A 13995-nucleotide genomic window follows, 5' to 3' on the forward strand; every position below is an offset into this window, starting at 1 on the left:
GAGCATGCACAAGCCCATTTCTCCTCATGCACACTCTGTTTAAAAGTTGCTGTTCGCATAGTTTATAAAAGCTTACTGTGTCTGAATGTCCGCCCTAACCCCTAAAACCCTCAATCATTATATAGAGCAGGGACTATATAGTGGACTTTAGAGCGAACGCAGTTAACCATTTGGACAGATGATCACTACTTTTTGCTCCCCGTTGGTCAAGTACCTCCTCCTCCACTGTGCAGTGCCTGCACCATCTTTGTTATTAGTCGCCGCTGTGACAGCAAATTCCATAATGCTTTGCGAGGAGCGCTCTCCCTCTAAAGTATTCCGGGATATATCTGCCTGTTCTGAGGCCTTTCCTTTTTTACACTTTGTAAACACTTTTGTACAGACAGACACTCTAGACTTCATCACAAACAGACCCTTAGTCAGTCCGGGACGGAGAGAACACCTCTAATGTCATCATCCTAAGCACAGGCTTCCCTCAGGGCTGCGTCCTGAGCCCCCAGCTGTTCACTCTGATGACACATGACTGCGTCCCCAGGTTCACTACCAATCACATCGTGAAGTTTGCAGACGACACCGCAGTGGTGGTCCTCATCAGAGACAACAACGACTAGGACTACAGAGAGGAGATTGAGCAACGGGTGGGCTGGTGCAGAGATAACAGCTTGATCCTGAACGTGGAGAAGACGAAGAAGATCGTTGTTGACTGCAGGAAGAACCGTCCTAACCATGCTCCACTGATCATCAATAGCTCAGCTGTAGAGGTGGTCAGCAGCACCAAATTCCTAGGGACGCACATCACAGACACCCTCAGCTGGACTGTAAACAGCACATCACTAGTCAAAAGGGCACAAGAGCACTTGTACTTCCTGCGGAGGATGAAGAGACCCCATCTGCCCGCACCCATCCTCACGACATTTTACAGAAGTACCTTAGAAAGTGCCTAAGAATGGAAGAAAGTAAGAAGAATGGTGAGAACAGCAGAGAGGATAATCAGGGTTCCTCTTTCCTCCATAAAAGACATTTTATCCCAGTGCTGCGTGTCCCGAGCCCCTAACATCATCAATGACCCCTCATACCCCCACCATGGACTGTTCTCCCTGCTGCTCTGTGGGAAGAGACTTCACAGCATTCGATGCAGGTCCAGCAGATTCTGCAACAATTTCTTCCCCAACGCCATCAGACGGCTGAACTGTTGAAAAATGCATCATATATATTAATGCTCTGAACTTCTATATAAATGGGTTTTTTGCACCTTGTTTTTTCTCCCACTCTGATTACATTTAATCACTGCTGCACTTTAAGGAATGGACATGTTTATTTACTGTCTGAAAAGCTGTACTAAACAAAATGTTGTCTTGTATACAGTCTGTGTATACAAAATGACAACAAAAGTTGTCTAAATCTAAGTATTTTTCTGTTACTTCCCTCGGCCATTTTCAAACCGCAATCAAAGAGGTGAGCTTCAATGACTGGCTGGCATGCGCAGAAAAAGATAGCTAACTGGGGACGAGCACGTAGGACCGCCTTACGTAAACATATCACCAGAATGATTGACAATTAGGAGGACCACTTATTTAGATGATCCACCTGGAAATAAAAGATCGTCCTCTATACCTTTAAATAAAGATTAGTATGCTATATCTTCCTTACTACAATGTGAGCTCCTTTGGCTACCAAAAGTGCCATAGTAACATAGTATTTGGTACTGAAATCTGAGCTGTTATTCAAGACATACCTTAACTAAGTAAAAATTACTTAACTAGGTATCAATATAAAAAGATATTGAAAATAATCACATTTCTTTAACTGAAAACAGAAGCAATTGTTCAAACTGCTTTTGAAATTATACAACATATTGATCATTAAAACAAAAAGCCTCCAAGTCATTTCAAATTAGTTTTTAATTCAGTGTATTTATATTGCACCATTTCACATCATATGTCCTTTAATGGCACTTTACAGAGTCAATATAATTAGATCATACAATCAGATTGGTTCAAAGTTTTCTGTCTAAGGGGAAAGAGCTGATTGCAATGACTCTTCAGCAATCCCTCACAGTAAGCATGAATGCAGCAACAGTGGATAGGAAGATAATTTTTTAACATGAATAAACCTTTACCAGAACCAGGCTTGGTGTGATTGTCCTTCTGATGAGGCCGACTCGGGTTCAAGAAAACATAAGCAGAGAGACAAAAAGAACATAGAAGCGCTGATCTATAAATACTCTCTATATTAGAAAAGGGCCTCTGTCTAGAAAAAATGCAGTTGAGCCGACGAGCTATCAGTCAGTTTTCATGTCAAAGGGATAAAAGAGTACATACAGATAGTCACAGTAAAATCCAACTCATCAAAATAGATAAAGATAAGCTGCTCTCTTGCTTTTAGCTGCAGAACAGAGCAGATAAACAACCAGAGTGCGGAGAATCCAGAGCGTCGAAACGTCAAAGCATCTAGACCTGAGTTGGACCCAGTGCACAAATCTCCCTCAATGTGAACGCACTATGTGGTGTTGATGGAAGCAGCCCAGCTGATATTCTCTTGCAGAGGGTGTTACACTTAACAGGAATAGAACAGATGAAGCTGATGGGAAATGCAGAGAGCATGAAGTTAGGAGTTGAACTAACAAATACTGGAGAATGGGAGAATAGTGGAAGCAAAAGATGAAAAGTGGTTACTCGGCCCTCCAGCAGTCTAAGGCTATAGCAGCATAACTGTAGAGATAGCTCAGGGTGACCTAAGCCACTCTAACTATAAGTTTTGCCAAAAAAGTAGATAGAGTGTCTGCATCATGGACTAAAACTGGTTGTTGGTTCCACAGGAGAGGAGCCTGAAAGCTAAAAGATCTGCCTCCCATTGTACTTTTAGAAATTCTAGGAACCACCTGTAAACCTGCAGATTGAGAGCAAAGCGGTCCCTTAGAATCATAAGAAACAATAAAATCTCAAAGATGGAGCTATTTTGTTTGGGGCTATCTAGCAGGAAACAAAAGAGAAGCTTGCATAGACTTTAGACTTTCAGCACAAGGTGCTCTTTATGTGAAAACTCCATGCCACATACATACGTTTTCCTTCATTCACAATTTTTAAGTCTCCTCTAAGAAAACTTGTTTTTTGTTTCAGTTATTGTTTGCAATTCATTAGTGTATGAAATAGGCATTCAAAAACTCTCTTGGCGATATCATTACAAATGAATTTCAGAGTTTAGGGACAGCATTTGAAAACTTTTGGAAGTTTTGCAACAAAATGTTTCTATAACCTTTGTTTATTTTTTTTTAATTGAAGCTTGCTGATCAGGGACCAAATAGACTATGTTAAAAGAAAGGTTTAGATCTGAATGCTTAATATTTTCTTTATGGCTGAAGAAAATATTAAATGCAGTTTATTGGGTTTGATGAGATTTAAGCTGTTGATTCCATTTAACCTTGTCTCTTAGTTACCCTGGTTCAATTCATTTTAAGATAAATCTAGTTAGGAAAGCATGTTTTAGCTGATTGACTTGAGACTTGACCAGGCACTTGGCATAAAGATTTAAGCCTTACTTGTAACTTGTAAAACAATAACTTGGTCCCTCAAATCAGAACATTTTACATCAATCTAAGGTCTCAGAAAAACAGTTATCAGGTTTAGCAAAAAACTATCTATTCTCAAGTCTTGGAAAGTCTTAGAAATTAACCTGTTAGTTCTGAGGTCTTAAAGAGACAATTTGCTACTTTTTACTGAAAAATATCTTGACAATGGCCTTTTAATTGACACTTTTCCACTAAAACGTTGTTTGATGAGCAGATTGACACCTCAGTAGTTCAGGGCCAATGCATCTTTAATCCTGTACCCTATTTTTCCTGAGCATACTTTGAGTCAAACGTTCCTGTGCTGTTTTTGCAGCTGTGTTAAATGGATCTAACTTAGCAAACAATCAAAGTGTTATATTCAAAAGGGATTTTGTGGATTCTAAGAAGCGACCAGCATCTAGTTCAACTCAGGCACAAATGGCATCTCCATGTAAGGTGAAAAAGTAAAGAAAACAAAAAACGTATTAAGTAGGAGTGCAAGCAACGAGAACGAGCCGAAGAGCGGCTCTGTTTTTTGACCACAAGTGGCAGTATCATAGAAAAGTCTGTAATGCCTCATTAAGAATAAACATATCAGGGCATCAAGTCATTGACTTGCAGAATGAACACCTCTTCTATGACCATGGTGGAAAGTTACTTACATTGTGTTCATGACTTTGCAGCAATACCATATTAAGCATGGATTCAGTAATAGTGGAGAGAAAAAACTGCTCTTTCACATAAGGAAACCTCGAGCGGAACCAGGCTGTTTTTAAACAGCCGTCCACAGTTCAAGCAGAAAGAGCAGACACACAAAAGAACACAGATTCAGAAATGCTTTTTTATTAAAGAAGGAAATGTTAGACCACCCTAATACAGAAGTTGACTTTGTATAGCAAAAAAATACTGTTTAAAGGGAACGCCGTTTTTTTTTTTACATTGGGCCCTTGATTTTATGTTATTTCATCATGTTTTCTCACCCATATGTGTTTTGTGTCATTTGGAGTTGTTCTGAAGATATTCTGTTAGGTTATATCCAGGTAACGTCTTCCTATGGGCAAACGTCTTGAAGGCACAAACTAAACTGTTCATAATTAATCATTTATGGTACGCCAGCATTCATAACATGTAGGCGAATCACTGTCCTCAAGACATCCATGGTATGATTAAGAGTCCTCTCAATCATCCAATTACTGGACTCAGGTGTGTTGAATCAAGGGAACATCAGAAAGTTGAAGGAACAGGAATTGCCCACCCCTGATCTATACCATGATGTGTTGACATGTGCCCAGCTGATGCCTTCCTCTTGGACAGTGAGACAAATAAACAGAGCTTCAGACCAGATGTACATGGCTACTATGACAACAAAATACAGTTTAAATTGATATGACTGTCACGCACGATATCAAAGATTAACTATAGACAGGAACAATGAGTTGGCCTGTAAGGAAACAGACAGGGACTCATAGCAGAGCTAGACAGCTAAAGATAATTTAAGCAAAGTTTTCATGTCAAAGCAAATGGTAACAATAACAGAAAATCAAGAAACAGCAGTAAGGACAGGGATAAGTAGCAAAGTAAACAATAACACTGCTATAATCCTATAAAAATACATGTTTTGTTGGTTTTGTGTTGCATAATGTTGAAAGTTTATTTTCTGTGTGTGTCCAGATCATGAAGATGTGGAACTGGGTTTTCACTGTGGGTGTCCTGCTGTCTTCCATCAAACTTGCTGAAGCTCAGGGTAAAGACATTCATCTTTTTCTCAGTCAGATTCGCCCCCAAAACCTAAAGGGATAATTGGAAAGTCTTGTGAAAAAAGTCCAACCATAGAAAACTATAGCTCTCTAATTCCTGTTTGTTTATAGTTTACATATAGGGACACACTCATGAGTCAATAGGCTCCTCATTTAAATAACTGATTTAAATGCTGTATTTCTTGAATTCTGTTTTAGCATTATCTCTTATGTATTTGACTAACAACTGCTAAAAAGTCTCAGGCACCAAAAGTATAAAACCTTCATGTCCTTTTTTTGCTTTAAATACAGTGATAATCTACAGGAACATCTTTTAGATAATACCATAAAGATATTTTTGTCTTCATTTCCATTTGAATGAATTGCTGCAATTATCTTCACTTTTTGGACTGTAGACCAATGTTTGTAAAGTACTAACCACCCAGCCTCGCTCTCATGCAAGTGAATAGCATATTACTGATGGATACATTTATGAACCATACCAATCCCCTCTATTTTCTGTATCAGTTTTGCTCCTGCTATTTGCTTTATTGCTGCACTTGATGGGTGTAACTTGTAGGAGCAAATTACACCCATCGTGTCAAGCAGTTGGTTGCAGTTTTTTTTAATTACTTAAATACTAAGGCTGCAGGTATTGTACAGACAAAATAGATCAGATTGTACAGTTAGATTGACTTATAGTTTTCTATCAAAGAAAAACCAGATGATTACATCAAGTCATTGACTTTGCAGGGTTCCCTCCCTCTTGATAAGCATGGGGTAGACAATAGATATTCTGTTGTATTGTGTCATTGACGCTTCTGCAATCCCTCACACCAAGCATGCATACAGCAACAGCAGAGAGGGAAAACTCCCTTTTAACAGTAGAAACCTCCAGCAGAACTAGGGTCAGGGTGAACGGCCTTAGCCTCGGGGTTTAAGGATACAGAAGACCACATACAAACAAAACTAGAAACACTGATCCATAAATACGTTCTATGTTAGAAAAGATAGCAGTAAACTTAAGTAAAAAGTTAGACAGATGAGCTGTTTTCATGTAAAGTGGTTGAAAGAGAGTGCATGCAGTTAGTCATAGTAACATCTGAGACCATATCTACTCTGATGTACTCTGTTGGATTAAGATGTGGTCTGTTAATTAGAGATTGACTGACGCTGTTTTTTTTTTTTTGTAAGGCTGATGCAGACACTGATTATTTTGACATCAGTGTAACCATTCCTCAACATGTGCTGCAAATATTTTTAGCCCGATTCTTGGGGCGTTTTCTTTCTCCATTTGCTTGATAGAAGCACATAATGTCATCAAATGTTACCTAGGTCTTAATTTAAACAAAAAAAAAACAAACAATAAAACTCTCAGAAACCGAAACAAAATATTAACAATATATAGCAAATGGAGGGAAGCAACAAAGTGTGCAGTCTGCTGTAGTCCAAATCCGATGAAGGTATTGTTTCTCAGATAGTGGGAGCATGGTTAAGTATTAACAGAATTCATTCCAGTCATGTTTAACAAATCATTGATACAAGCACAAATTACAGAGGAAAATCTCACCATCAATTAGGCCCTTACGACCCAGCCATTTCAGGGGAGACCCACTGAAAAGGCAGAGAGCTTCTGCTCACTTTCCCTTTTTATCAAAATGTCAGTCAGCCTGTCTCCCTCCCAAGAACCCTACAGCATTAGCATATAAGGTGAAGCTGGAGCCGCTCTCTCCACCATATGTCAGCATAAGAATGTCCATTTTGACTGACCCACACAGAAGTGTGAACAGATATAGAAATGAACAGAGGTAATAGTTATTTAAAACATAAAATAAAATAAAATAAAATAAAAAGAAATTACTCTTCAACAAGTCAATGGGATCTCAAGGCAATGCTGCTGAATGCACTTATGAATTTTTGTTCTGTTATAGTGGTCGATACCGGTATAAGGAAAAAAACACACAAAAAAAACACGCATCAGCTAAAAATATCGGGAAGCTGATGTTTGTATCTGTCACAGTATCCACTGATACTGTGAGGCTGGAGTACAGCATGCTCATCAACATGTTCAAGAAACCAGTTAGAGAAGATTTGAACTTTTTGATACAGTAGCTCCCCATTCCCCCTCACTTGTTCTGTGAATTACCGTGCTGCAAGTCGTCATCATCAGAAGATGTATAAAATATGGTCATAAATGATGAAATGAAGCCATAAATTATTACTTTTTTCTTAATCAGGAGCTTGAATGAAATGTTTAAGCATGCACTCATATTTTGTTCGTCCTAAGGTCAAGCAAACATGCTTTTCTTAATCTAAAATTCAGTAGTAATAGCAGGCTCTGTAGCTAACAGTAATGGAGTGACAGGTTACATTTTACTTTATATTAGCTTAAAAATTCTTGACATTATAAAACAGTATTTCAAAGGGCCATGCAGCCTGCTGCAAAGACTCAAATAAAGTAAGTGGAGCAAGCATTGCAGCTGAATCCCAAATTGCCAGGTATGTAATTGAAGATTTGTCAGATAAATACCTTACCGTCATGACTTAAAAAAATAGAAATGAGTTCCACTAAATGCTCATGAAGTTGTTTATAAGATGCTGATTGTACTTTACTTTGCAGGTAGGTGTAATAATCTGCAGGCAGCAGACATTGTGTTCCTGATCGATGGCTCTTCCAGTATTGGACGCGCAAACTTCATTCAGGTGAAAAACTTTATGGCTGATATTGTGAAGCCTTTTGCCAGTTCTGTCAGCGAGTCAGGGGTCCGGGTTGGAGCTGTACAATACAGTGATACATCAAGGTAATAGACAGCATTATTAAATGTTTTTTTTTCTCCCCCCTACTTTAGCACCACATTTTTGTATTACTTATGCATCTCTTTCTTCAGGGTGGAGTTCAACTTTAATACACACCTAACAGGCACCGATGTTGTCAATGCCGTGCAAAATATAAATTATAAAGGTGGAAACACAAGGACTGGAGCTGGTCTAAAGTATGTTTCTGATAACTTCTTCAACCCTACCTCCACCCGAGATGTCCCAAAGGTATACCTTTCATGACATTTAATCTTTATTTACTGGCTGATACAAGGGACTAGTTGCTAACTCTACCTACCATAACCTTTTCAGGTCACCATTCTGATCACAGATGGGAAATCACAAGACCAAGTAGAGGAACCAGCTCAGAAGCTACGTAGTCAGGGAGTTAACATTTTTGCAGTTGGTATGTTTCTTATCTACAGCCTTTTGGCTTTACTATCAATAAGAAATGTAATGAATATTGTGCTGCTTTATTTTAACCTCTTAAAACTTTAAACATTTAAGGTATCAAGAGTGCAGACAGGAGTGAACTTGCTCAGGTTTCCTCAAAGCCCAGCAGTGATTTCACTACGTTTGTAGGAGACTTTAAGCTGCTGAATACTCTCCTTCCTCTTGTGAGCCCAAAAGTGTGCTCAGCTGCAGGGGGAGTGTATGCAAGTGATGGTATGTGTATGCTTAACATCATTATTTAGAAATCTATTTTTCACATTCTACTGCATCAACCGCTCAAACTTCATTAAATTTATTTTGATTTTATGACATTTAAGAACTCAATATGGTGCATTGTTGTTAATTGAAAGAAAACACATTTCTATCTTTTCAAAAAAGAAATCCTAGAAAGTACATTGTTGCCCGTTTTACTCCATTGCATCTAAATTAAAAATATTACCAATTGTCTTTAGAGTTTACCATAGACAGAGTCCACTTTTGTACGATTAAACCTCAGTATGAATGCAAGTGTTTGAGCACACAGCCTCAGGAAAACCAAGTATAAATCATAATTTACATGCAAACTCAAATAAGAATGTCATGATAAAAGGTTTGGAATCTGTTAGCATAGTGCACTCCAGGGACTGAAAAAAGTTATTGTAAAAATAAAGGTGAAGAAAATATTTTAACGGTACCATTACTAAAAACCATGGAGAAAAAGATACAACATGAAGGAAGATACTTCAGGTAGTCCAGCTGAAGTCAGTGCCTGAAAATATATAAGAAACTCTGGAAAGAAAATTACTGATACAGGGATACCGAAGATAACACTATTTGATGGTACATCAGTTGCAACTTGCAATAGTTACATATTTCCTCCCTTCTGTATTTGTATTGTGTGCATCCGGCACGCTCTGTGATCTATGTTATTTTAGGTGCTTTTACCTCGGTCAAGTTTGGGCATCTACTGCAGCAGGGCATGCAAAGTGTAAATGATTGACTCCTCAAATATTACAAAACGAATGTTGCTTTCCAAACAGACAGCTAGCTTATTGATAGAAGATTTATGATTTGAACTCCCCTGTCATGGGTGCATTCCTTGAAATCTGATCGATCTTTAGTTTTTTTTTTTTTTTTAAGAGGAATAGGTATACAAAATCTGCTTCTGGATGTGAAATGCTATATATGCACACCAAATCACTGCATAGCAACAAAACCGAGCTGTAAGTTAACTGATGGTGACTAAATATGAATACATGCCACTCATAAATGATTTTTATTATAAACAATAAAAAAAATCCTTTTACTTCCTCTTTACATTTACTCCCTATCTGTGTTATTTGATATGTTTAGTATCACTAAAGAACTCATAGGTTTGTGGTTGAAACTTGAGAAAAAGTGAAGAGTTAATGGTAATAAATGCTTTTACAACACGGCATAAATACATGTTATTTTGGAAAGTAAGTCACATTTATCTTCATGTCTCCCATTCCTGTCAGAGGCCTTTTCAGGTCCATCTGATCTTCAGTTCACTGGTCAAACAACTGATTCTCTCCGATTTCGATGGAGTCCTGCAGGGGGCCCTGTGAGCGGCTATGCCATCCAGTATGTGCCCCTCTCTGGTCTGGGTCAGCCAATTGTTGCAGAATTAAGAGAGGTGATTCCAACTTCTCAAAGGTTTTGCTTTGTGACACTTGGAAATGAGAACCCCACATTTATCTGAGAACTGACTGAAAAGCTTAACTGTAATCTTGGAGGATAAAGTCAATCCTACTTTGAGAGAAATATGCATTCAGGCTTAGTATAAACATGTCTAATGGGTGTCCTCTGGATGTAGGCACAATAGAGATTAAAGCATGGCAGACTTAAATTTAAGGCTCTTGTCCGTTATTATAATCATGTAAAACTCCTTTAGTTCGTCTGTTTCTAGCAACATTCTGTGCAAAAATTCTCAGTGAGAGATTGGTACAAATCAGAGGTGTGTCTGTCTCTACAGGAAAGGCTCTCTGCCAGTCAGAGGACGTTCACTGCACGAGAGCTCAAGTCAGGAACAGATTACCTGGTGACTGTCATCGCCCAGTACCCCAACAGTGTTGGAGAGTCTGTTTCTGCAAAGCAGCGAACCAGTAAGAACTGACGGCAGACAAAACAGTGTTTAATTAACACTAATAAATCTTATCTTGTCATTTTCTTTTTCTCTCCCAGGATCATTACCAGGAGTCTCCAGCCTACGTTTGGTGCAGGCCGGGTTCTTCTCCCTCTCTATTGAATGGGATAAACCATCATCTTCGCTGCAGGGCTATAGGCTCACCTATGGGCCACGAGGTCAGGCGAACACATATTTCTGTCATTTATTTACAGTATTTATTAGAGTTCTAAGGTTTTTTCCTCTAATCAACATCATCCTTTTAATGTTTCCTTTCCTGAGTGATCAAAGTGAAGGATTATAATGAAGTAGATGCAGTAGTCAAAAACTGTTAACTGGTTTGTAACAAGTTGGAACAGTGTCAAGAATGTGAAGGAGTTTGAGTAAAGCCTGATGAACACTGAAGTACCCCTAAGCACTGTCTTGGAGAGTGTTACTGCCTCAGCCATGACTTAATAAACTAAATATATTAATCTTCATAGGTGTGAAATAAGGTAAATTTAACCCGTTTCATAGACTGCAAGCAATTAGTAATGTAATATTGAATTTCTGAAGGCAGGGTGTGTCAAGAGGGCTAGGTGATTACACTGTGATTCAGAGGGGTAAATTGCCCCCTGAGGGATGATATGGTTTCTCCCACTAAACATGTGGCAGGAGTCCCAGCCTCATTCCTTTGAGGAATCTCATGCTCATTTTCAGACAGATAGATGCCTGATAGCAATTGTGGTGCTTTTCTTTATTATTTTTATGTTTTAGAATAGCCTTAAAATTAAGTTTCTCACCTTAAGCCCATTTAAAGTAGAATGAAAAAGCATGTATATTTAATGTGGACAAACATTCATATCATTTACAGCTAAGATTTAAATCTTACTGCAATGCTGGTTAACCCTTTGAGTATCTTTTGTGCAATAACTGCCCGTTTGCATGCCCACCATTCCTCTTTTTGCCCTGTGTATTCATCAGGACAACCAGCGGCTCAATTGTTGGAGCAGTCGCTGTCTGCAGATACCACCTCTATCACGTTGGAGTCTCTTCAGCCTGACACAGAGTATGTCATCAACCTTTACCCTCTGTTCTCCAGAAACGGTGCTTCCCCATCTGTCCTCAATGCTCGAACATGTAAGTTAATTCTGTCTGATACCTTTGAATCTATTGGGTGATCAGTTTGTTTTAGATAAACAGAACAAACTTAGTAGAGTTTGATAAAGCCTTTATACTTCAATACAGAAAAAAGAAAATGTTTATATCTATTCCCTTCTGTGTCTCCTTGCACTTCTGATCGCTTCAGTGGTCCTGGAGGCAGTGCAGCAGTTAACAGTTGAGACTATGTCAGAAAGCAGTATTCGTGTGAACTGGAGACGAGTCACTGGTGCACGAGCATACCGTTTGGTATGGGGACCATTTACAGGTTGGGAATATATTTTCTTTTCAATGTGTCACCTTAAAATCTATGATTTCTAGGATGTTAATGTTGTGCTCTTCCTATAAGGTCGCACTGTGGAGACTGTGGAAGTGGCAGGTGACACTGAGCTCTATACTTTGTCTAGCCTGCAGCCTGATACAGAGTACATTGTCACCATTATCCCACTGTATGAGGGCAACACTGAGGGGCCCAGAGCTACAGCCAGATTCAAGATAGGTATGATTGAATTGTTCTTTTCAAGTATCTCTTTGTGATGTTTTTTTTACTATTAACCCATCGTTTATGTATCTTAATCTACCTATAATTTCTAACAGGCAGCAATTAAATGCAATACTTTATATAAGTTTGGACCTATGCTGTGCACAGTATAAAGCAGTCATTTTAGTTACATTTCTTAAGGCAACAATAGTTTCAAGACTAGTGCTTGTTCCCTCTGCCTCCAAAAGGGTTTGGTTTTTGTGAAGTGTTGTTAATTTTAAAAGCACACACACACAAAAAAAAATCTGAAATTCTACTAAAAATCATGCAATGCTGTAAAGGTGTAGATACATTTTTAAATGTGTTCTTTTGGGTTTTTGAAACAACTTAGGACTCACCTCTGTGCCTATCATTGTCTATTCTTTTAATGTTGAAGTTACCTTTTTATTTAGATTTGAGGTAACTGGGCAAGGCTTTTGGACAAGAAAAATACATTTTAATATCCAGAACATCTTTCTGTTTTAAGTATCTGTCTTAGAATATGCATTAAATGGTAAAGAATATTAAGAAAAAACACCAAAATTCCTCTTGGAAAGTTTTAATCCTAGTATAAATAGGACTTTAAATCCTAAAACTGTGGTTTCCTTTAAGTAATAGCCTTACATGTAATTCATCTTTACCTCAGTATTAGGTGCTTTAAGATGATCACAGTGGTTATAACCTCACATTGTAATTTTGCCTTAGCTTAATTATTGCCCTTTTGTCTGTGTGTGAGACAAGAGCCAACGTCCTTTACAGTCTTCATTTTTTTCAGAGAAACATTCACCAATTGGAAAAAAACAAAACTCATTTTTGAGCATTATCATGTGTTTCACTGACATTCTGTAAACCATTAAGAATCCTCTTTGAAAAGGGGAATGCCCTCCCTTTTAACCGTCCAAACACAGAGACAGGAAATGAGGAGACAAAAAAGAAAACAGCAATCGTTGCGTCTGTTGGTCTCTCTTTTGAAAGCTGTACACATGTTTCTATTTAGGTCAGACAGAAACAGTCATAGCCTGGTCCTTTCATGTGTGATGCCCATATGGTCTTACGGAGTTACTGCAGGGCTGCTGAGCTACTGAGCAGATATATGTGGAGAAAGATTTTTAGCTTCCAAAAACCTCTAAAGTTTCTACTGTGTTTGGGTTTGTCATTTTTGTGGTGTTGCATTATAGTTTTATTTTTTCTTTTTTGACTGGAAAAGATAAAAGAGAAAAAGTTATTACATTGTGTTTACCCATCATGCTCTTCTCAGAACGTCAAGAACAGCAGGTCCTCACAGCAGCAACCACAGGACCATCCTCAATCCGCCTAAACTGGAGAGTGATCCGGGCTGCTAGAGGCTATCGCCTGGAGTGGAGGGAGGGAGAAGGTCAGATGAGCATGCATCATGGTGGCTCAAATGCATCTTTCTCATCTGGGCTCTAAAAACATACCAACAAGCACACATTTTTCTAATACCATGTAGACACTGTTTTTAGATTTGATAAAAGGCAGGACATTCTTCCTCCTTACCCATGATCTTAGCTCTCTTTGTAGTTTCTTTTTCAAATTTTCAAATCATTAAAATCTGTTATTTGTTAGCTATTATTAAATTTCAACCCTCAAAGCAACATTCCTACATTATGAGAGTCTTTCTAATCTTTACCGACTG

General features: G+C 38.4%; 1 protein-coding gene across 1 annotated transcript in view; it reads left to right on the top strand.

Annotated features, from left to right (window-relative positions):
• The window catches only part of col7a1 (collagen, type VII, alpha 1), a 102045-nt gene that overhangs the window by 5633 nt on the left and 82417 nt on the right, over nt 1-13995 (top strand). Inside the window, exons 2-13 of the mRNA XM_015389397.1 lie at nt 5219-5291; nt 7904-8084; nt 8172-8328; nt 8413-8506; nt 8608-8766; nt 10032-10189; nt 10529-10658; nt 10738-10857; nt 11642-11797; nt 11967-12086; nt 12168-12317; nt 13597-13713. Coding sequence (XP_015244883.1) covers nt 5222-5291; nt 7904-8084; nt 8172-8328; nt 8413-8506; nt 8608-8766; nt 10032-10189; nt 10529-10658; nt 10738-10857; nt 11642-11797; nt 11967-12086; nt 12168-12317; nt 13597-13713 — 1612 coding nt within the window. The 5' untranslated portion in view covers nt 5219-5221. The remainder of the gene's footprint in view (nt 1-5218; nt 5292-7903; nt 8085-8171; nt 8329-8412; nt 8507-8607; nt 8767-10031; nt 10190-10528; nt 10659-10737; nt 10858-11641; nt 11798-11966; nt 12087-12167; nt 12318-13596; nt 13714-13995) is intronic.

Source organism: Cyprinodon variegatus, unplaced genomic scaffold (assembly GCF_000732505.1).
Source record: "Cyprinodon variegatus isolate N-32 unplaced genomic scaffold, C_variegatus-1.0 Scaffold457, whole genome shotgun sequence".
NCBI lineage: Eukaryota > Metazoa > Chordata > Actinopteri > Cyprinodontiformes > Cyprinodontidae > Cyprinodon > Cyprinodon variegatus.